The 23,959-nt window shown below is 49.3% G+C and overlaps 1 protein-coding gene across 5 annotated transcripts in view; it reads right to left on the reverse strand.

Moving 5' to 3' along the window:
* Positions 1-23,959, reverse strand: part of PNPLA7 (patatin like phospholipase domain containing 7) — a 77,224-nt gene that overhangs the window by 45,962 nt on the left and 7,303 nt on the right. For 3 of the 5 annotated variants that reach the window (XR_003513597.1, XM_027557003.1, XM_027557002.1), the window contains exons 10-14: positions 19,275-19,361; positions 6,262-6,390; positions 5,702-5,782; positions 4,709-4,826; positions 4,072-4,212 (exon numbers count right to left, since the gene is read on the reverse strand). Coding sequence is in view for 4 of the 5 variants with exons in the window: in XM_027557003.1 (XP_027412804.1) it covers positions 4,072-4,212; positions 4,709-4,826; positions 5,702-5,782; positions 6,262-6,390; positions 19,275-19,361 (556 nt within the window). In the remaining variant the exon portion in view is untranslated. The remainder of the gene's footprint in view (positions 1-4,071; positions 4,213-4,708; positions 4,827-5,701; positions 5,783-6,261; positions 6,391-19,274; positions 19,362-23,959) is intronic. The other 2 variants (XM_027557004.1, XM_027557005.1) reach the window with 2 other exon arrangements.

Genomic DNA, 23,959 nt, shown 5'->3' on the forward strand with positions numbered 1-23,959 from the left:
GCACAGACCCGTAGGTGACGCTAGAGAAAGAGCAGCCTCAGGCCCTCACAGAAAGCTGCGGTCACAACCGCACGGCACGCGAAGGACGGCCAGGCCCAGCCCCAGGCAGAGCGGGAGGAGCACGGCGGTCCGCTCCCACTGGGCTGGGGGGACCCGGGAGGCGGGAAGGAGCAGCTGCGGGTCTGCCTACGGTTTGAGAGCACTTTGCCTCAGTACCACCCTTCACGGGGCAAATGAATGCAGTTTGTACTTGTATGAAAAAGTAAAAAATGGATTATTAACAGGAACCAGCTATTCCCTTCTCCAGGGAATCTTCCTGAGCCAGGGATCGAACCCGAGTCTCCTGTATTGCAGGCAGATTCTTTACCATCTGAGCCACCAGGGAAGCCCCCTACAAAGACCAATATCCACTAATTTTTTAAATATTATGTTTCATAGGAAAATATTTAAATCTGTACAGAGATTTTCTTATATTAATAAGGTTCTGAAATGTTTAAAACAGACACAGCAGTTAATAACTACTTTTGTCCATCCTAAGAAACTGTGCACTCATAGTATTTTATTATAATAACATTATATACATACCAATATGCTGTACTATTATTTATTATTAATAAGTCAAAGCATTATGATACCAGTATCTATTTGAAAAATAAAACCCAACCACGCTCCCCGTGATAAACACATGCATATATGCAAAGTCATACATTTCTACATTGACCTGCTGTTCTGCTCATACAATCTATAAAACTTTAAAATGTTGAGTATAGCTTGCCAGTTTATGGAATTGGATCTGCAGTTGGTTAAGTCTGTGGATGTGGAGCCTGAGGGCCCACCTGAGGCCATCTGACTGCACTGCACCCTTCAAACGAGGGACTTGGGCCTGGCACCCACTGCAGGTTCTTTAACCAATCCCCTGTGGAAGCCAAGGGATGACTGAGTATATCTCAGATTTTTGCCAGAATCATGTCCTCTAAGAGAGCATTATCTGTACAGACCACAGGAAAGGTAAGTCTGTCCCTACGTGGATGTTAACTAGATATATTCATGGAACTAGATACTTCACACTCAGGTTTTGTTATATATGGATTGCTATTATTTTTAGTTATCTGTTATTTATTTTATCTGAAAAAAAAAATCACTAAACATGTTTTTTATATGGTGGAGCAAATGGATAACACATAGAAGAAATATATCCCAACCCTACCCACTTCAGACAAAGGATTCAATTCTAGGTGAGTATGAAAGATAAAGGCTTCCCTCATAGCTCAGTTGGTAAAGAATCCGCCTGCAATGCAGGAGACCCCGGTTTGATTCCTGGGTTGGGAAGACTGGCTGGAGAAGGGATAGGCTACCCACTCCAGTATTCAAAAGGCTTTCCTTGTGGCTCAGCTGGTAAAGAATCCACCTGCAATGTGGGAGACCTGGGTTTGATCCCAGGGTTGGGAAGATTCCCCAGGAGAAGGGAAAGGCTACCCACTCCAGTATTGTGGCCTGGAGAATCCCATGGGGTCGCAAAGAGTCGGACACGAGCAACTTTCACTTTCACATGAAAGATAAAATGTCAAATCTTACAGGCAGATTTCCTAGACAGGACACAAAATATATTAACCACAGAAGAAAAAATTTGATCAATGGGATTCTTAAAAGATTTCTATTCATCAAAAAATACTATTAAGAGAGTGAAAAGTGAGCAGAAAATATTTTTAATACATACATGCAACAAAGAGCTCATACAGAGAATAGCTAAAGAACTCTTATAAATCAGTAGGAAAATGAAAGGTAAACTAAGTGAAAAAGGCCAAAAGGCAATAAAAACCCTATCCCCAAGGAGATGGAAGACCCTCAGATTCACAGGTCGTCAGGAAGATGGGGCGGCAGCCACAGCAAGGCCTGGCTGCCGCGCACAGGCGCCGAGTGAGAGAGGAAGGCTTCCTGGGAGCGCGGGGGCCTCTGAGCTGCACGGTCCCCAGCGGCGTGGCCTGTGTGCTGACTCTCCGGCAAACGAGGCCAATGAGCACCTGAGTGGGGCTGAGAACCAAACTGCTGGAATTTAAATACAAACAACCACATGTGGCAGGTGGCCACGTCCTGGACCGTGCAGACTGGAGCAACCAGACAGTGTTGTGACACTGGTGAGGTGTCTTTGTCTTGTGTCACAGGCGAGCACTAGGAACCCCCAGCAGCGCCTCCCAAGCTAAACACAGCACACCTGCCCTCGTCACTCGGCAGTTCCAAACAAACAGATAACACATGTCCCACGGACACACGGGTACCGTGTGTGTTCACAGTGAGACAACGCTTCACACTGAGAATGGTGTGTTGCCACACGGCACTTTGAGGCCACAAACACCAGGCTGAGCAGAAGCCAGACTCAAAGCCAGTCTCAGGGTTCAGAGGTCAGGGGAATGCGAGGGCACAGGATGACAACTGCACTTTGCTGAAAGGAACTGTGGGGTCCCCAACCGGGGTCCCTTCTGGCTGCTGGCCTCACAGGGGAGCTCGGTTTAAGCAAATTCATCCAGGGTCCCCGAGGGCTTGCACATTCTGTATGCACTTTACACAACCATAAACAGTTTATGAAAATAAAGAATAATTTGCTAATTGTGAAGAAACAGATAAATACACAAACAGAACGTAGAGATTCCTCAACAGTAGCTCCAAGTAATGAAGCATCCAGGACAAGCATATCCCCAGACAAAAGCAGGTGGGTAGCGAGCAGCCAGGAGCCGGGAAGTGATGGCTGACGGGTGGGGGGTTTCTCTACCAGGTGACGAAAATGTGTTGGAATTAGGTAGTGGAGGCTGATGTTCAACTTTGTGAAAATACTGAAAACCACTAAAATTGTATACTTTAAAAGGGATTCCAGTGGTTAGGACTCCACGCTTCCACTGCAGAGGGTACAGGTTCAGACCCCCTGGTTCGGAACTAAGATCCTGCAAGCCATGTGGCGTGGCCAAAATAAATAATTAAAAGGGTGAATTTTATGATAAGTTAATTTTACCTCAAGACAGTTGACCAAAAAAAATTCTATGTAGATACAGAAAGGAAGGGTGATACCGAATGAAGATAGCCCTAGGAAAACGCATCAGAAAAGTGAAAGATTGTTTTGTGAATGGGGCTGGGTAAAAAAAGCTAAATTTCCTACCCTGAATATAACGTAAGAGGGAACCATGAGGAAAGAAAGACTTCCACATGGGAAGTGAAACTGAAAAGCCACCAGACAAGAATCCAGAAAAGTGTGTTTATATCCAATAAGAAGGAGAAGCAAGTGAGGCCCAGAACACAGCCACAGGGCAACAGCTGGTTTCCAGATACGGACACCGAGGGTCTCTGTCCCAAAAACAGAGGCCGGGAGAAGGCATGTGGACGTTAAAACTGATGGGAGATCTCTATCTGGAGCATACGAAAAATTTATGCAAACCAACAAAACAAATTCAGGAAACCCGCAGAAAATGGGCAAAGAGTATAAACAGACAGTTCTTAAAGAGGAACCCAAACAGCTCTCCAACACACCAGGAGGCGAGTAAAGCTGCCAGCAACCCAGGAAACACAAGGGAAGACAGGACAGAGCCATCCTCGGGGGCACCATCAGCGTCCCACGGCCGGGACACACAGAGGGCAATCACGCGCTGCAGGCCTCATCGGCCAGCTGAGGTCGCAGCGAGGTCCCCAGCAGGGAGGTGCCCGGGAGAGGGGAGAGAGCTCACTGCTCACCAGAGGTCGCAATGAACCCTCTCTGCAACCGAGACCCGACACGAAGACAAAGCAGACAGCAGAGAGGGCCGGTGCGGGCACCTCGTGGGGAGGGAAGCTGAGCGATGGCTGGGGCACCAAGGTGACAGTGGAGGCAGCAGCCTGCTAGCACAGCCCGGCTCAGGGGCAAAGGGAGGGCAGCAGTCAGCGATTACAGCAGGGCTGTGCAGGGCCCAGCCGGGGAAACACCCTGGACACGAGGCTGAGGGAGGGATGCAGGGCCACTGAGGCTTCCCACGGAGGCCAGGACGCAGGTGCAGGGGCCCCTGGACCCAGAGCACGCTGGCCATCTGGGTGGGTCAGAGGGTCCTTTACCTGCAGGAGCCGAAGAGGCCTGGATGCCAGCCTGGGCCTGGCTGAGCTCAGCCGCCACCTCTTCGTAGACAGAAGGTAGCAGGACGGAGTGGCTCCTCTTGGGCAGAGGGCCACAGACTGTGGCGCGGCTGCCCCCACGATCTGCTGGGAGGAGCCAGCATGAGGCAAGGTCTCTGTTCCCAGAGCGCACAGACCACACGCCTGGAGGCCTGGGGACAGCCCCCGGTGGACCCTGCCACCTGCCCCCGCACCTGTCTGGCCCATCACCCGTGCCCACCTGCTCAGGCAAGTGGCAAGTGAGCGCCAGCCCCGGCTGCCCTCCCAGGTCTGCCGCCCAGCTCTGAGCACCCCCGAAGAGCCTGGCCAGTCTGCCCCCCCAGCCCCCGCTCCTCATTCATAAACGGGTAGGGCCCAGAGCAGTCAGTGTGCCTGTACGGCACCATCATCCCAGAGGGGCCTCCCAGGAGACGAGGCCAGCCAACAGTTTCCTTACTCAAACCCACACTCCCTGAGCGCTCAGAGGGCACAGCTGGGGGCCCGCTGGTTTCCTCCTAGGAGGAGTGGGTGGGCAGGATGTGTGTTGGGGGGGACAGGTGGTGACCCGAGGGCAGGAGGCTGGCCCCGGGGCGGGCAGGACCTGGGCCGCAGGGCTCCTGGGGCCGAGGCGGCCTCTCCTCCAGATTGCAGCACGTCGGCTTCTTGGCCTTCCCGGCAGTCACGCTGGCCACAGACACGAGCGGGATGGCCTGGCTCTCCTGAGATGGGGAAAGGCAGGGCTGCCTCAGGAGCGCTCCTGGGGCAGCATCCTGTGAGCGGGGAGACACCAGGCTTCGGCAACTGGAAGGGAGGCAGTAACCAACCAGGGCACCGGCGACGCAGAAAGAGGAGGGTTTAAGGCAAGAAAGGCCCAGCTTGCTGTTGTCCTGCCAACTCCATCATGTTTAAACAGTGGTCAAAACTGTCAGAACCTTAATACACTTCATTAAGATGAGACATAACGCGGGAAACATAGGCTACGCCCTGACGTATCAGCAAAGGGAGATGTGAGAACCGGGAGCGTTCCCAAGTGCGGTGTGGAGGCCAAGTGAACACCCGCTCAGCCTGCAGGCCCACGGGCCCGCCGGAGTGTGGCTCACGAGGCTCTGGGACCCCCTGGCCCCCACGTCATGCTTACCGCTCACCAGAACTGAGGGGGCGAAGCAGCTTCTCCCACCCCAAAGCCATCAGCTCAATCCATTGGCCTCAACTGAGGCAGGGTCGAGGGCAGGGCACGCTGCCCCAGGGGCCCTCAGGAGGGGCCCAGGGCAAGGGGCAGGCAGGGGGCACAACTCCGCTGGTGGGGGTCGTCTAGGTGCAGGTCGGGTGAGGAGCTGGAAGGGCAGCCACGTGCACAGAGCAGGGGGAGCAGAGAAGCGGAGTTCGGCCAAACCACAGGCCCTCCTGGAGGGCAACCGTGTGGGCACGGGGCCCACAGACAGGCAGTGCGTCCCCAGGAAGCCCCCAAGACCCAACGGGCGGGACAGGCTCAGCACTGGGCCCCAGGAGACCCCACCCCGGCCTGCGTGCTGGCCCGCCCCTTGAGGCAGAAGCGGCTGTCCCGCGGACCCGTGGTGGGTGGCGGCACACTCACGGGATTGAAGAGCTCCGTGGTCAGGCCCAGGTAGTTGTGCAGAGCCAGAAAGGTGACCCTCTGCAGCCGCACCATGATGATCTGCAGAGAGACGGGCCAGCTGAGCGGGATGGGCCTCCCCAAGGGCTGAGCCGACCTCGCGGGCCGGAGAGCCCCTGGTGGAGACAACCCAACCCGCACGCAAGGTGTGGGCACGGGCCAGAAGGAACCTGCATTGCTTCTGCAAGTTTCTAAAATACTTCAAGACATTTAATAATAACAAGAGTTCTTTTGGGACATGGTAGGCAATCTGAAGACCTCATTGAAGCTATCAATATTAATTTTTACAGCAAAATATGTATTACAAGTTTTTTTAAAAAAATCTTAGTTCTTCCGACACTCACCCTGAACCCCATGTCGCCAGCACTCAGTCCTGCCAGTGAAGTCACTTCCACTACTGTGGACCTGTCTTGTGGCCCCGGGACTCAGTAAACCGATGATGAGATACTCAGGGCCTCGACCCTGGGCCCCTCCCTGAGACGGCCAGGGCACCAGACAGACTGCCTGGAAAAGTGGCTCACCTGCACCACCCTCACCAGCGTTTCAGGGTATCTCTCAAACACTCCTTGAAAAGCTGTAGCCGGGAGCCGGAGGATGGTGGAGGGGACGGCAGCGCGGGCGGACACAGTTTTGTACGGCGCGGCGTGGCCCTGCAACGACAGCCCCAGTCAGCCCGCGCCGGCCGGCCCCAAGACGCAGAGCCTGGTCCCCCTAGACCTCATGCAGCCTCAAGCATCACAGCTCTCAGCTCCCCGCTCTCCTAGGCCTCTGGCAAGGCCACTTGGAGCCAGGATCACCCACCCAACGAGCCTGCGGAGCCCTGCCTGGCCACCAGCGCAGCTGCAGGTGGCCAAGGACCGACTGGGCGCCACTTGGGAACTGGCGGGTGCTCGACAGCAAAGCTGACTTTTTCGGTCTGTTATCATTCCTGGGCAGTGACCTTGGCCCTTTCTGGCTTGCAGTTCTGAGTCCTGCCACCACCTCTCCTCTGAGTGCCGCTTCCAGGCAACCACTAGATTTTTTCTGAACTGATGTTTTCCTTTGTCAAAGTATCACATAAGCGGAATCACACAGGGCCAGGCTCCTTCCACTGAGACAACACACTTGAGGGTCATCATGCTGTTGGTATACCAGGAGTCTGTGCTGTTTGCTGATGAGAACCAGCCTGTTCTACGGCTGCATCAGTTTCCTCACGCACCTAGCATATGCATGCTTGCATGCTCAGTCGCTTCAGTCACATCTGACTCTGCAGCCTCATGGACTGTAGCCCGCCAGATTCTCTGTCCACAGGGTTCTCAGGCAAGAATACTGGAGTGGACTGCCATGTCCTGCTACAGGGGATCTTCCTGAACTGGAAATCAAACTCACAACTGCCTGTGTCTCTTACCTTACAGGCATATTGTTTACCCATTGAGCCACCTGGGAAGCCCTATGCATCCAGCAGGTGAAGGACATTTGGATCGTTCCCAGTATTGGCAATTACAGATAAAACTAATATGAATATTTCCATACCGGATTTTGTGTGAACAAAGTTTTCATTTTCCTTGCTAAATACTGTGGAATTATTTACCAAAACCGCAGCTAAAGTTGGAGTTGGAGTGGGGGCTGACCTGTAAGGGGGGCGCTCACACCTACCACCATGTCAGTTACCACCCAAGTCAGTTACCCGAGAGACGAAGAGGCCTCTGCCTGCATCTTGGCTGGGAATTTGCCTCTACCTGTCCTCCGGCCATAAGGCTGAGCATGGAAGAACTGATGCTTTCCAACTGTAAAAGACTCTTGAGAGTCCCTCGGACTGCAAGGAGATCAAACCAGTCAATCTTAAAGGAAATCAACCCTGAGTATTCACTGGAAGGACTGATGCTGAAGCTCCGACACTTCTCGACCCCGTGGACGGCAGCCTGCCTGGTCCCCGCCCTTCACTACCTCCTGGCGTCTGCTCACTCCAGTCCACTGAGCCAGTCAAGTCCACTGATGACATCCAGCCACCTCGTCCTCTGTCGCCCCTTCTCCTCCCACACTCAGTCTTTCCCAGCATCAGGGTCTTTTCCAATGAGTCAGCTCTTTGCATCAGGTGGCCAAAGTATTCGAGCTTCAGTTTCAGCAACAGTCCTTCCAATGAATACTCAAGGTTGATTCCCTTTAGGATTGACTAGTTTGAGCTCCTTGCTATCCAAGACACTTGCTCTCAAAAGTCTTCTCCAGTACCACAGTTCAAATGCATTGGTTCTTTGGCACTCAGCCTTCTTTATGGACCAATTCCCGTATTGGTACATGAAAGTGAAAGTTGCTCAGTCGTGTCCAGCTCTTTGCGACCCCAGGGACTATGCAGTCCATGGAATTCTCCACGTCAGAATACTGGAGTGGATAGCTGTTCCCTTCTCCAGGGAATCTTTCCGACCCAGGAATTGAACAGGGGTCTCCTACATCGCAGACAGATCCTTTACCAGCTGAGCTACCAGGGAAGCCCAGATTGGTACATGACCACTGGAGAAACCAGAGTTTTGGTTACACGGACCTTTGTTGGCAAAGTGATGTCTGTGCTTTTTAATACGCTGTCTAGATTTGTCATAGCTTTTCTTCCAAGGAGCAAGTGTCTGCATGTCTTCATGGCTGCAGTCATCATCCACAGTGATTTTGGAGCCCAGGAAAAGAAAATATGTCACTGATTCCACTTTTCCCCTTCTATTTGCCATGATGTGGTGAGACTGGATGCCATGATCTTAGTTTTTTGAATGCTGAGTTTTAAGCCAGCTTTTTCACTCTCCTCTTTCACTTTTATCAAGAGGCTCTTTAGTTCCTCCTCACTTTCTGCCATTTGAGTGGTGTCATCTGCATATCTGACACTGTTAGTACTTCTCCCAGCAATCTTGATTCCAGGTTGTGATTCATCCAGCCCAGGATTTCACATGATGTACTCTCCATATAAGTTAAATAAGCAGGGTAACAACATACAGCCTTGATGTACTCCTTTCCCAATTTGGAACCAGTCTGCTGTTCCATGTCTGGTTCTAACTGTTGCTTTTTGACCTGCACACAGGTTTCTCAGAAGGCAGGAAAGGTAGTCTGGTATTCCTATCTAAGAATTTTTCCACAGTTTGTTGTGATCCACACAGTCAAAGCTTTAGCACAGCCAATGAGGGAGAAGGAGATGTTTTTCTGGAATTCCCTTTTTCTATGATCCAACGGATGTTGGCAATTTAATCTCTGGTTCCTCTGCCTTTTCTAAATAAAGCTTGCACATCTGGAAGTTCTCGATTCATGTACTGTTGAAGCCTAGCTCGAAGGATTTTGAGCATTACCTTCCTAGTGTGTGAAATAAGCACAATTGTAGGGTAGTTTGAACATTCTTTGGCGTTGCCTTTCTTTGGGACTGGAATGAAAACTGACCTTTTCCAGTCCTTCGGTCACTACTGTTTTCCAAATTTGCTGACATTTACTACCATTTGCTTTAAGACTCAATATATTAACAGTATGTATTACGGGTGCCCCATGTCCACATGAAAGGAATGTACTTGCTAGTGTTGGGATGAGTGTTCAATAAATGTTCACTTAATTAAGCAAGGAGGCTGATGGTGCTGTTTAGATTTTCTACATCTCTGTAGACTTTCTGTCTACCTATCCTACTGATTACTGAAAGAGTGAAGTCATCAGCTATAACTAGGGATCCATTTCTCCTTTCACATCTATAAGTTTCTGCTCCACTTTTGAAATTCCATTCTTAGGAGAACACACATTTGGGGTTGCTCTATCTTCTTGGTGAGTGGTGTACCTCACCCCAGAAACATTCTGTGGTCTGAAGTCTACTTTGTCTAACATTAATGCAGCCTTTCGGTTTTGAGTTTTCATGATATAGTCTATCATATTGTTTTCTTTTTAATCTACTTAAGTTTTTATAGCTATAGTAGTTTTATAAAACCAGCATGTGCTGGATATTGGTATTTCTATCTACACTGATCACCATTTAATTGATGATTAATTGATGACAACATTATTACTGATGTATCTAGGGTTTTTCCTGTGGTCATGTATGGATGTGAGAGTTGGACTGTGAAGAAGGCTGAGCGCCGAAGAATTGATGCTTTTGAACTGTGGTGTTGGAAAAGACTCTTGAGAGTCCCTTGGACTGCAAGGAGATCCAACCAGTCCATTCTGAAGGAGATCAGCCCTGGGATTTCTTTGGAAGGAATGATGCTAAAGCTGAAACTCCAGTACTTTGGCCACCTCATGCGAAGAGTTGACTCATTGGAAAAGACTCTGATGCTGGGAGGGATTGGGGGCAGGAGGAGAAGGGGACGACAGAGGATGAGATGGCTGGATGGCATCACTGACTCAATGGACGTCTCAGTGAACTCTGGGAGTTGGTGATGGACAGGGAGGCCTGGCGTGCTGCGATTCATGGGGTCACAAAGAGTCGGACACGACTGAGCGACTGATCTGATCTGATCTGATCTAGGGTTAGGCTCCAATTTTCTGGGGAATGTTGACATTTTTAGCAAGCTGACTGGGTTCAAACCACAAGTTCTGTCTTACTTCCTGCCTCATCCCACTGCTGTGTGGGGCTGGGTGCCAGCATCTCTGATTTTTGGGTGATGCCTCAAGTGCTTGGCTCCACTGGCACCAACGCCCCTCAGTCTGAAACCTGGGCTGAGGCTGAGGCTCATCTTAGCCTGGTTCTCATGGCCGTGCCTGGCCTGTGCCATGCTGCTCTCTGTCTGCCCTGAGACTCTCAAGACCCATGCACACTCTCTCCCATACTGAGAGAGCCCAAGACTGGGCTGCTCTGAGGCAGAGTACTGAGACAGAGGAGGAAACCCAGGGAACTGACCATTCTTGGGCTGCTTTTCCTGTTTTCAATTCCCACCTGCGATCTACCCACTTTTATTTTTAGCTTCCTGGGTACCTGCTTTGCATTCTACCCAGAGTTCCTGTTGTAATCAGCAGGAGCGAGAGGCTATGGTAGCATCATTCTGCCACAGCAGAACTGGAATTCTATTTCATTCTTATTAAAAATAAAATCTCAATGTCTCTCTTCTTTGGAAGCCAGAATGAAGAAGCCTGATGAACTGCCACAGAGAGCAGCACACCCGTGTGGTCAGGCTCACTGTTGCTGCTGTTGGACAGCCCTGCTTTACTCGTATGCAAGGCCCTGCAAACAAGAACTCACACAGATAAAACCGAGTGAATGTCCAGTCTCCTGACGTGACTGTCCATGAGTGAACATGGAAAATGCCCCTTCCTCCAGACAGCCCTGCTGGTCGGGAACACTGGGCTCTGGCTCAAGGGGTCCTCGGTGTGTTCTGGGCTTAGTTATATCACTTCTGCCTTGAAGTCCTTTCTGCCTGCTTCAGATCCTTTATACAGAGAAGGCTGTCCCTGTACGAATCCAGAGAAGCCAAAACTCAAAAAGATACATGCACCCCAATGTTGACAGCATCACTCTTCACAATAGTTAGGCCACAGACGCAGCCTCAGCAGCCATCAACAAGCGAGTGGATGAGGCTGTGGGTACACACGCACAGCGGGCACTGCTGTTGTTGCCTAGTCACCAGGTCATGCCCAGCTCTTTGAAACCCCAGGAGTGCAGTCTGCCAGGCTCCTCTGCCCATGGGATTTCCCAGGCAAGAATACCAGAGTGAGTTGCCATTTCCTTGTCCAGAGGACTTTCCCAGACCAGGGAGCGAACCTGTGTCTCCTGCTTGGCAGGCTGATTCTTTACCACCGAGCCCCCCGGGAAGCCCACAGTGGAATCTGCTCAGCCACAAAACAGGAGTGAAGCAATGCCTTGCGGCAACATGGACGGACCAGGGATTACTAGGTAAAGTCAGTCAGAGACAAATATCACGGACTTTATCATGTGGATGAATCCCACACATATGTGGGATTTCTTTTTTAATGATACGAATGAACTTGTTTACAAAACAGAAACAGACTCACAGAAAACAGATAGACATAGAAAACAAACTTACGATTGCAGAAGGGGAAATGGGGGAGGGGGACAGCAGGGGCTTGGGGTTAACACGGACACACTCCTATGTACAAAACAGATAAAGCAATGTCCTACTCTGCGGCCCAGGGAGCAATACTCAAAAGGCTGCAATAACCTACGAGGAAAAGGCATCTAGAAAAAGGGACACACACGTATAACTGGGTCACTTTGTTGCACAGCTAAAACTAACGCAACGTTGTAAATCAACTAACTATAATTCAATTTTTAAAAACCCATAAAAACCAAAAAGTTTTGAGTTCAAAACAATAAGAAAAAGAGAGGAGGTTGATCCATAAAAGATCCATGACCACACCACAAGAAGCAGGAGCCGTAAGCAACACAGAGCAGCCACCTGCCAGGCGTCCAACACAGGACCTTGGGGCCAGCTCCAGAGGCCCCGGGAGGCAGCGGCAGAGGCCAAGCCAGGTCACGGCTCGGCCCTCGATGCGCACGCAGCACTGGCTGCTCTGTGGGGAGCAGGCGCGCTCCGCGTGGGCTGACAGGGGTGAGGGTCGCACTCAGACGCGACCTCACTCCGTCTCCAGGCCAGCTCTACAAGACCCGTGCTGGCGGCATGTCTCGCACTCACCAGGGAGCCAAGCAGCCAGGAGACCCCGGGGGAAACAGGGGCGGACATCCCCACAACCCCACCCCCACAAACGCTAACAGACAGCAACTCTCATCAGTTCCAGAATCAGGGAGAAAAGCGTATGTGTGTCTGTATCTGTGAGTATGTCTGTGTGTTTAAGGGCAGGGTGGGAAGAGAAAATGACAACTCAACAGCTGACACTAAAAGCAACTCAAACGGACTTGTTTACTTAGGAAAATACTGCCCTCAACCTCACCAAGAAACCTTAAAAGCACAGGTGAGACAGCTGCAGGAGTGTGCACAGGCGTGGCACACACCTACACATGTCTACAAATGTCTCCTGTGGCACTGGCCACCATGGGAAATAGTCACAAAAGCTCGTCAGCGAACAACGAGCAGATCAAAGGGTAGCGAGCAGACAACGGAACTGGAACAACACGTCTCCATGGAGGGATGGTAACCCCCACAGACCAGGGCGCTGCAGAACTGTGCAGAGCACGACCCCGCCGGAGAGCTGGTCACGGCAGTTACACCACACTCTGTAGAATATCAGGGCAAGTCAGAAAAGCAGCTGCCTCCTAGGAAAGGGTGGAGAGAAGCGGAAAGGTACTGAGAGCTTACAGCCACCCTGAGCTACAGGGCCATCACTGTCTCACCTGCTGACAGCTGACACACCCGCTTCCTGCATTGTGCTTTTGTATATATCTGAAATGTTTCATAACACATTTGTAAAAATTAAAACAATGGGGCAGTGGGACTGGAGGAAAGTGTTCAAAAGGTGCAAGACTCCACGTACAAGATAAACGAGCACCACACATTTCCACAGTTCACACGCACTGGCTGTGTAGCCAGGTCAGAGGTGGATTTCCCTCTCACATAACTGGACTGTTGGTAACACGACAGGCCCAGATCTGAGAGAGGGAAGCAAACAAGCAGAGTCAAGAAACTCAGAATAGCCAGTGGTGACACAGGGAGCAAAGAAAATCTCGTCTTACTTCATCGGTAAAAAAAATATTGAGAGGAAAAAAAAAGCTCTCGAAATAAAAAACATGACGACAGGAGAAAGGGAGCCCCACACTTTTGGTGGGGAGGCGACTGTGCAGGCGCCATGGGGAACCGTATCACTGTCGGTGGGGATGCGAGTGTGCAGGCGCTCCCACACTGTCGGTGGGGATGCGAGTGTGCAGCTGCCATGGAGAACCATATGGAGGTTCCTTAAAAACTAAAATAGAGCTACCATATGATCCAGTAATCCCACTCTTGGCCAAAGATCTGGAGATAACTCTGGTTAGCAAAGACATACACACCCCAGTGTTCACAGCAGCCAAGACATGGGAAGCCTAAATGTCCATCAGCAGATGAACGGCTACAGAAGATGTGGAGTGTGCGGTATTCACACACACACACAGACAGAGTATTACTCAGTCATAAGAAAGGGCAAAACAATGCCATTAGCAGCAACACAGATGAACCTAGAGAAGACCATGCTAAGTGAAGGAACTCAGAGGGGGAAAGACAAATATCGTATGGCATCACTTACATGTGAAATCAAAAAAATGACACCAATGGGCTTATTTACAAACAGAAACAGATGCACAGACATGGAAAAGGGAAAAGGCGGAGGGGTTAGGAGTTTGGGAGTAACATATACATACTACTATATTTAAAATACCACAGAATGATTGTTCGTTTTCAAAGCAAACCATTCAACATCACAGTAATCCAACTGTGGTATTTGTAAATACCACAAATACAAATCCAACTTCAGTGGTTGGGTATATCCCAACCACTGAAGCCAAAGAAGCTGCAATTGACCAGTTCCATGAAGGCCTACAAGACCGTCTAGAACTAACACCAAAAAAAAAAAAAGATTTCCTTTTCGTCATAGAGGACTGGAATGCAAAAGTAGGAAGTCAAGAGATACCTGGAATAACAGGCAAGTTTGGTCTTGGAGTACAAAATGAAGCAGGGCAAAGGTTAACAAGTTTGATCAGGAGAACACACTGGTCATAACAAATCCTTTCCCAACAACCTAAGAGATGACTCTACACATGGACACCACCAGATGGGCAATACTGAAATCAGATTGATTACATTCTCTGCAGCTGAAGATGGAGAAGCTGTATAGAGTCAGTCAGCAAAAACAAGACAGGGAGATGACTGTGGCTCAGATCATGAGCTCCTTAGGGAAAATCACTACCATTCAGGTATGATCTAAATCAAATCCCTTATGACTGTACAGCGGAGGTGACGGATAGATTCAAGGAGTTAGATCTGGTAGACAGAGTGCCTGAAGAACTATAGGGAGGTTCGTGACATTGTCCATCCTAAAGGAGATCAGTCCTGGTGTTCACTGGAAGGACTTACGTTGAAGCTGAAACTCCAATACTTTGGCCACCTGATGCAAAGAGCTGACTCATTTGAAAAGACCCTGATGCTGAGAAAAATTGAGGGCAGGAGAAGAGGACGACAGAGGGTGAGATGGTTGGATGGCAACACCAACTCAATGGACATGAGTTTGAGCAAGCTCCAGGAGTTGGTGATAATAAGACAGGGAGGCCTGGCGTGCTGCAGTCCATGGGGTCACAAAGAGTCAGACACAACTGAGCGACTGAACTGAACTCAACAGGAGGCAGGGACCAAACCCATTCCAAATAAAAAGAAATGCAAGAAGGCAAAGTGGTTGTCTGAGGAGAGTATACAAATAGCTAAGAAAAGAATCGAAAGGCAAGGGAGAAAGGGAAAGATATACCCGTCTGAATGCAGAGTTCCAAAGAACAGCAAGGAGAGATAAGAAAGCCTTCCTCAGTGATCAGTGCAAAGAAATAGAGGAAAATAATAGAATAGGAAAGACTAGAGATCTCTTCATGAAAATTAGAGATACCAAGAGAACGTTTCATGCAAAGAAGGCCACAATGAAGGACAGAAACAGTAAAGACCTAAAAGAAGCAGAAAAGATTAAGAAAAGGTGGCAAGAATACACAGAAGAACTATATAAAAAAAAGTCTTAATGACCCAGATAAACAGTGGTGTGGTCACTCACCTAGAGCTGGACATCATAGAGTGTGAGGTCAAGTGGGCCTTCGGCAGCACCACTATGAACAAAGCTGGTGGAGGTGATGGAATTCCAGTTGAGCTATTTCAAGTTCTAAAAGATGGTACTGTGAAAGTGCTGCACTCAATATGCCAGCAAGTTTGGAAAACTCAATAGTGACCACAGGACTGGAAAAGGTCAGTTTTCATTTCAATCCCAAAGAAGGGCAATGTCAAAAAATGTTCAAACTACCTTGCAATTGGGCTCATTTCACATGCTAACAAAATTATGCTCAAAATTCTTCAAGCCAGGCTTCAGCAGTATATGAACTGAGAACTCCTAGACGTTCAAGCTGGGTTTTGAAGGCAGAGGAACCAGAAATTAAATTGTCAACATTCGTTGGAAAATGGAGAAAGCAAGAAAGTTCCAGAAAAACATCTACTTCTGCTTCACGGACTATGCTAAAGCCTTCGACTGTGTGGATCACAACAAACTGTGGAAAATTTTTAGAGAGATGGTAATACCAGACCACCGTATCTGTCCCCTGAGAAACCTGTATGCAGGTCAAAAAGCAACAGTTAGAACCAGATATGGAACAATGGACTGGTTCCTAATTGGGACAGGAGTATCTCAAGGCTATATATTGTCACCCTGCTTATTTAACTTATATGTAGAGTACATCATTCAAAATGCTGGACTGCAAGAACCAAAAGCTGGATTCAGGATTTCTGGGAGAAATATCAATAACCTCAGATATGCAGATGATAGCACACTTAACAACAGAAAGTGAAGAGATACTAAAGAGCCTCTTGATGGGAGTGAAAGAGGAGAGTGAAAAAGCTGGCTTAAAACTCAACACTCAAAAACCTAAGATCATGGCATTTGGTTCCATCACTTCATGGTGAATAGATGGGTGAAAAAGCGGAAGCAGTGGCAGATTTTATTTTCTTGGGCTCCAAAATCACTGTGGACAGTGACTACAGCCATGAAATTAAAAGATGCTTGCTCCTTGAAAGAAAAGCAGAGAGACATCACTTTGTCAACAAAGGCTCATATAGTCAAAGCTATGGTTTTCCAGCAGTCAGGTATGGATGTGAGAGTTAAACCATAAAGATGGCTGGGCACCAAAAAATTGATGCTTTTGAACTGTCGTGCTGGAGAAGACTCTTGAGAGTCCCTTGGACTCCAGGGAGATCAAACCAGTCAATCCTAAAGAAAATCAACCCTGAATATTCATTGGAAGAACTGATGCTGAAACTGAAGCTCCAATATTTGGGTCACCTGATGTGAAGAGCCAACTCACTGGAAAAGACCCTGATGCTGGGAATGATTGAGGGCAAGAGGAGAAGGGGGAGGCAGAGGATGAGATGGTTGGATGTCATCACTGACTCAATGGACATGAATTTGAGCAAATTTCTGGAGATAGCGGAGGGCAGAGGATCCTGGCATGCTGCAGCCCATGGGGTCACAAAGAGTTGGATGTGACTTAGCAACTGAACAACAGCATATTTAAAATAGGTAACCAACAAGGACCTGCTCTATAGCACAGAAAAGTACATTCAATACCCTGTAATAAACCATTATGGAAAAGAATCTGAAAAAGTATATACATAATATACATATTGCTGAATCAGTTTGCTGTATGTGTGGAAGTAAAACAACACTTAAGTCAACTAGACTTCTATTAAAAAAAATGATGACAGAAATTAAAATTTCAATGGAAGATCTAGAAAATAAAGTTAACAAAATCTCCTTAAAAGCACAATAGAAAGAGAAAGGGAGTGCAGAATAAAGACAATTCTAGGTCTGTAAGGTTTCAAAACCCAACCTCCCTGCACACTTCTCAGGAAGCAACAGCAGATCTGCTTCACCTGAACAGGCAGATCAGGAGAGGAGGTGGGAGCCCTGCCCAGGAAGGAAGAAGCCCTGCCCGGGGCAGGGGCTGGACCGAGTGGCCCGGAAGTTCACAGGGGGACAGAGCCTGCGGACCTGGAGGTCGCTGCCCGACTCACGGAGCCCTGGACAAGGGCAGCGGTGCATGCCACGCACAGAAAACTAAGCGACAAAAGTGAGGCAACTGTTAACCCAGGCTCCACAGGCTCAGCTGCCAACGACGCCCACAAGGTGGGATGAGAGGAGCAGGATGGTGAGGCAAGCAGGGCATTTTCTACAGCGGCAAGTCAAAACAAAATCGAGACAGGAGAATCATAAAACAGCAAGAGCCGCAGCTGTAGCCAGCAGACCGAAAGAGCTAGAAGTGGCCTTTCTTGGGGGAGGTGGTGGGACAGACAACTGCGCTTCACAAAACATCAAAACCATTTCTGGAATTTGTTCAGGTTATTTTGATAAGAACAAATAAAAAGAATTTTAAATCACAAATACACATTTGGTGAGGCAAAAATGATGTCCTTCCAAATGACCATTTAACCCAGTACACACTTGTTTTTTCCAAACACCCGCCTCCCGGCTCTCTGCCCCGGGGGCACTGTGTGGACACGACAGCAGCCCGCGGGGACCCGGGCCGAGGGGGCCGCAGCGGCTGGGAGACAGCCGCAGCCGGCCCTGCTCTCAGCACACAGCCCACGGAGCTGCCACAGAGGGTGCTCAGCCCCGAAATCACAACAGGATCGGGATCAGTAGCAGACCAAGAGGTAAGACAGGAGCCTCCCCGCCCCTCTCTCATTCTTATCCAGGAGCCTCCATACGACGGATAGCCTGTCTAGACCTCGCAGGCCTACAGCACACCTCACAGACTCAGACACTCAAGCCAGAACACTACAGAAGCACCCTCCTATGGCCCAACGGGCACACCCAGTGCCCTCTCCCAGCACAAGGTTCCAGGCAGGAGCTGCCCCCAGGCAGGAAGCAGGTAGGTTTGCTCAGAGTGGGTGGTGTCCCTCTCAGCCCTGGCCAAGCATGTGCTAAAGGCAGGTCAGGTCCTGGGGGCAGACAGAGACCCGGAGCCCCATGCGTATCTCCACCCCCGGCCCCCAAACAGCTCGAAGCAAGTGTACTGGTCTGACAGGGGCATGCTGAGCACAGTGGACACCCCTGAGGTCTCCATTTGGAGCCTGTCCCCCCTCGTCATGCAGAACAACTTAGGGCTGGCTTGGAGGACACCCGCCAGGGATCCATCCACGGTCAGCATCACACAGGCTCCTAGACTCCTGGGCCCGCACAGAGGCACCCCTGCCACGGTTCTGCTGACCTGCCCCAGAGACCCCTCTGTGCAGGGTCTGGAGAAACCGAAGTACAAGTTGCCTCAGTACACAGCTAAAAAGAAAATCAAAACATCTTCTTTCAGCTTCCCCGCTTGCACCTTGCCTACCTCGGGTTCAGCGAACAGTGAGATACAGTGAGACAACTAGCGAACATCAGCTACGAGACAGCTCACCAGCGGGTGAGGTGCCCTCATAGGTCTGGCGGTTCAGTCTCTGTGGTGGGAGGCAGGTCCCTTGGATCCAGTGAGTCTCCTAAGGATTTGCCCTACAGACTGGCCTTCAAACACAGGCAACAGTGTCCACACAAGACCATTCACTGCATTGATGAACAGCACAAAAGCTGAAGAAATCACTGAAGGACACACGTTAGCACAGAAGATCCAGAAAGGGCCTCTCCTGGGAAGGGGCCTTAGGGCCTGAGGACAGGAGAAGTGGCCTTCATCCTGTGACGTTATATGCACGTGACGCGTGGAGCCCATGCACATGCTCCTCAGTCCAAAAACCGATCATTTAAGAGACACCAAAACCCATAAGCCAACACCGAGCTCCCCTCAGACACTTAGTCAGAGGCGCTCCCAGGCCACTCCAGGCACACCCCCCACCCACTAGGGTGACCCTCCTGTCACTGGAGAGCTGGCCGGGGCGCCGAGGGACCTGCCGTCTAGTGAGTGCGGGCAGACTGGGGGAGAAGAGATACTCACGGTGATGACGTCCAGAATGCTGAGGAGGCTGTGGACGCTGTCTCCAGCCAGAACCTCTTTGACCGTCACCTCAGTGCCGTCCTGCGCCTGGGAAGCAGAGGAGAGCCACCCATGGTGGGGCCAGGCAAACCGCCACCCACCACTGGTCACGCGGGGCAGAGGCTGCACCCTGTCGACACGCAGAACGAGAGCAGGAAGACAAGGGTGACTAAGAGGAACAGGGAGGCCCAGCCTGGCCTTCAGCCTTGTGTCTTGTCAGCACCAGGAGGATCTGCCTGAGAGAGCTGGTGGGCCTAACGAAAAGGCTATGGGAACCAAACGCAGTTCTTCTCAGTATAAATGACAGCATTTTGACCTATTTTTTCCCACTGGATTAAAGGAGAAAGGAAAGCATGCAATGCTGGTGATTTAGGATAGGAACTTCATCTCAGGGTGACCCAGAAAAATACCTTTGAACCTGTTCAAACCTGGCACAGGTCACAGTCCAGAAGCCCTCCCATCTGGGCCAAAGGCTTCCCGTCTTGGGAAGGCCTGCCAGGCCGATGACATGGAGGCCCCCCGGAGGAGGCTGGATGAAAGCATGTCCTTTCTGATTATCTCCTCAGGTCACTCAGACAAAGCTACACATGAGACCTGTGCCCCGACAACACTGTGATCTAAAAGCTGGAAGGACATGCAGGAGCCGTCCTGGGTCAGGTCCACCCAGGGCCCAACAGGTGGGAAGTTCACGTGGCTGGGGACGGGGCAACCTTGTGCAGCCCAGGGCTCACTGAGTGTCTATGGTGGGAAGCCTGGTCACCTACCACCAGGCAAACAAACCAAGGACCCAGGAGGCTTGGTCTAGAGATCACCCCTCAGCCAGCAACTGTGATTTAAGCACATAATTCAACAGAGGCAGGCAGCAAGGAGTTAGCTTCCAGCTGAATACCTTAATTATTTTCTTACAGTTAAAACTACTTATAGCCTGAAACCTGAAAATAAGACACGCGTGCAGCTGACCACTACAGGTCAGTGCCCACCCTCTGAGGGGCCCCATGGCAGTAGGAGTGATGTGAGCCCCCGCGCAGCCCGTGTCGCGGAGGCGGACAGGCCGTGTCAAGGGCAGCCGTGCTCCAGTGTGTCTTTTCCTCCAAAGAGCTCAAACTTGAGATTTTGCACTCCAAAGCCCCTCAGCTTGGCCCTCCGCATTTCTCTCCAAGGTGCTTTGGCCCACAAAGCCAGCCTCACCACCCAGTGGGGAAGGCATGAAGGAATTTGCATAAGACAGCTGTGCAGAATGGAGCTGGAGGGGCCTTCAGTCTGCCCAGAGGCACTCCTGAGAATAACCCAGATGCTCCACTGTGTTTCACACCATAAAACTAGCAAAGGACAGAAGCAACTATAGAAAACTACCCAGAGGGGCAAAGAGCAGCAGCTCTGCTTCCAGCCTGAAGACAGAAGGGGTGGCTGCTCAGCTCCACTACGACCAGGCGTAGAGGTTTCACAAGTGCCTCCAGGGAGAGCATGTGAATCGGCAACTTCTCATACAACGTATAATCGCAAGCCAACTGGAAGTCTCATATTCATGGCTGCACTACTCCACCTCGCACACTTCCAAACTCTACCAACATCCTGACGATCACTCAGGAATGCTCAGCAGAAAGGCAGGGGGGCAACTTCATGGCAAACTTTTCACGCTTAGCTGGAGTGTTTCAGTTCAGTTTAGTCGCTCAGTCGTGTCCGATTCTTTGTGGCCCCATGGAGTGTTTCAGATCAGATCAGATTAGATCAGATCAGTTGCTCAGTCGTGTCTGACTCTTTGCGACCCCATGAACCACAGCACGCCAGGCCTCCCTGTCCATCACCAACTCCCGGAGTTCACTCAGACTCACGTCCATCGAGTCAGTGATGCCATCCAGCCATCTCGTCCTCTGTCGTCCCCTTCTCCTCCTGCCCCCAATCCCTCCCAGCATCACAGTCTTTTCCAATGAGTCAACTCTTTGCATGAGGTGGCCAAAGGACTGGAGTTTCAGCTTTAGCATCATTCCTTCCAAAGAAATCCCAGGGCTGATCTCCTTCAGAATGGACTGGTTGGATCTCCTTGCGGTCCAAGGGACTCTCAAGAGTCTTCTCCAACACCACAGTTCAAAAGCATCAATTCTTCGGCGCTCAGCCTTCTTCACAGTCCAACTCTCACATCCATACATGACCACAGGAAAAACCATAGCCTTGACTACACGAACCTTTGTTGGCAAAGGAATGTCTCTGCTTTTGAATATGCTATTTAGGTTGGTCATAACTTTCCTTCCAAGGAGTAAGCGTCTTTTAATTTCATGGCTGCAGTCACCATCTGCAGTGATTTTGGAGCCTGGAAAAATAAAGTCTGACACTGTTTCCACTGTTTCCCCATCTATTTCCCATGCAGTGATGGGACCGGATGCCATGATCTTCATTTTCTGAATGTTGAGCTTTAAGCCAACTTTTTCACTCTCCACTTTCACCTTCATCAAGAGGCTTTTTAGTTCCTCTTCACTTTCTGCCATAAGGGTGGTGTCATCTGCATATCTGAGGTTATTGATATTTCTCCTGGCTATCTTGATTCCAGCTTGTTTTTCTTCCAGTCCAGCATTTCTCATGATGAACTCTGCATATAAGTTAAATAAACAGGGTGACAATATACACCTTTGACGTACTCCTTTTCCTATTTGGAACCAGTCTGTTGTTCCATGTCCAGTTCTAACTGTTGCTTCCTGACCTGCATACATATTTCTCAAGAGGCAGATCAGGTGGTCTGGTATCTCCATCTCTTTCAGAATATTCCACAGTTTATTGTGATCCACACAGTCAAAGGCTTTGGCATAGTCAATAAAGCAGAAATAGATGTTTTTCTGGAATTCTCTTGCTTTTTCCATGATCCAGCAGATGTTGGCAATTTGATCTCTGGTTCCTCTGCTTTTTCTAAAACCAGCTTGAACATCAGGAAGTTAGTTCATGGTTCACATATTGCTGAAGCCTGGCGTAGAGAATTTTAAGCATTACTTTACTAGAGTGTGAGATGAGTGCAATTGTGCAGTAGTTTGAGCATTCTTTGGCATTGCCTTTCTTTGGGATTGGAATGAAAACTGACCTTTTCCAGTCCTGTGGCCACTGCTGAGTTTTCCAAATGTGCTGGCATATTGAGTGCAGCACTTTCACAGCATCATCTTTCAGGATTTGAAATAGCTCAACTGGAATTCCATCACCTCCACTAGCCTTGTTCGTAGTGATGCTTTCTAAGGCTCACTTGACTTCACATTCCAGGATGTCTGGCTCTAGGTCAGTGATCACACCATCATGATTATCTGGGTCATGAAGATCTTTTTTGTACAGTTCTTCTGTGTATTCTTGCCATCTCTTCTTAATATCTTCTGCTTCTGTTAGGTCCATACCATTTCTGTCCTTTATCGAGCCCATCTTTGCATGAAATGTTCCCTTGGTATCTCTGATTTTCTTGAAGAGATCTCTAGTCTTTCTCATTCTGTTGTTTTCCTCTATTTCTTTGCATTGATCACTGAAGAAGGCTTTCTTATCTCTTCTTGCTATTCTTTGGAACTCTGCGTTCAGATGTTTAAATCTTTCCTTTTCTCCTTTGCTTTTCGCTTCTCTTCTTTTCACAGCTATTTGTAAGGCCTCTTAAGACAGCCATTTTGCTTTTTTGCATTTCTTTTCCATGGGGATGGTCTTGATCCCTGTCTCCTGTACAATGTCATGAACCTCATTCCATAGCTCATCAGGCACTCAATCTATCAGATCTAGATCCTTAAATCTATTTCTCACTTCCACTGTATAATCATAAGGGATTTGATTTAGGTCATACCTGAATGGTCTAGTGGTTTTCCCTACTTTCTTCAATTTAAGTGTGAATTTGGCAATAAGGAGTTCATGATCTGAGCCACAGTCAGCTCCTGGTCTTGTTTTTGCTGACTGTATAGAGCTTCTCCATCTTTGGCTGCAAAGAATATAATCAATCTGATTTCGGTGTTGACCATCTGGTGATGTCCATGTATAGAGTCTTCTCTTGTGTTGTTGGAAGAGGGTGTTTGTTATGACCAGTGCATTTTCTTGGCGAAACTCTATTAGTCTTTGCCCTGCTTCATTCCGTATTCCAAGGCCAAATTTGCCTGTTACTCCAAGTGTTTCTTGACTTCCTACTTTTGCATTCCAGTCACCTATAATGAAAAGGACATCTTTTTTGGGTGTTAGTTCTAAAAGGTCTTGTAGGTCTTCATAGAACCATTCAACTTCAGCTTCTTCAGCGTTACTGGTTGGGGCATAGACTTGGATTACTGTGATACTGAATGGTTTGCCTTGGAAACGAACAGAGATCATTCTGTTGTTTTTGAGATTGCATCCAAGTAGTGCATTTCGGACTCTTTTGTTGACCATGAATGGAGTGTTTAGGGATCTGTATAAATGAACCAATGGTTCAATTCATGACAACTACTACAGGATCTGCCACCTCAGAATATGGAAGAAATTTTTGATGAACTCAGGACTGGCAAAATCCCAAAAGGTGGGCCAAGGAGTGGACACTTCTCATGTGAGCCAGCTGAAGGCCTTACCTCTTTGACTGAACCACCTAAAGGACCTGGTTTTGGTGTGCAAGCTAGCCTTTAACTTATATTCAACTGTATATATGTTGCTGGAGAAGTAAAATATGAATCTCC

This window comes from Bos indicus x Bos taurus, chromosome 11 (assembly GCF_003369695.1).
Source record: "Bos indicus x Bos taurus breed Angus x Brahman F1 hybrid chromosome 11, Bos_hybrid_MaternalHap_v2.0, whole genome shotgun sequence".
Taxonomy (NCBI): domain Eukaryota; kingdom Metazoa; phylum Chordata; class Mammalia; order Artiodactyla; family Bovidae; genus Bos; species Bos indicus x Bos taurus.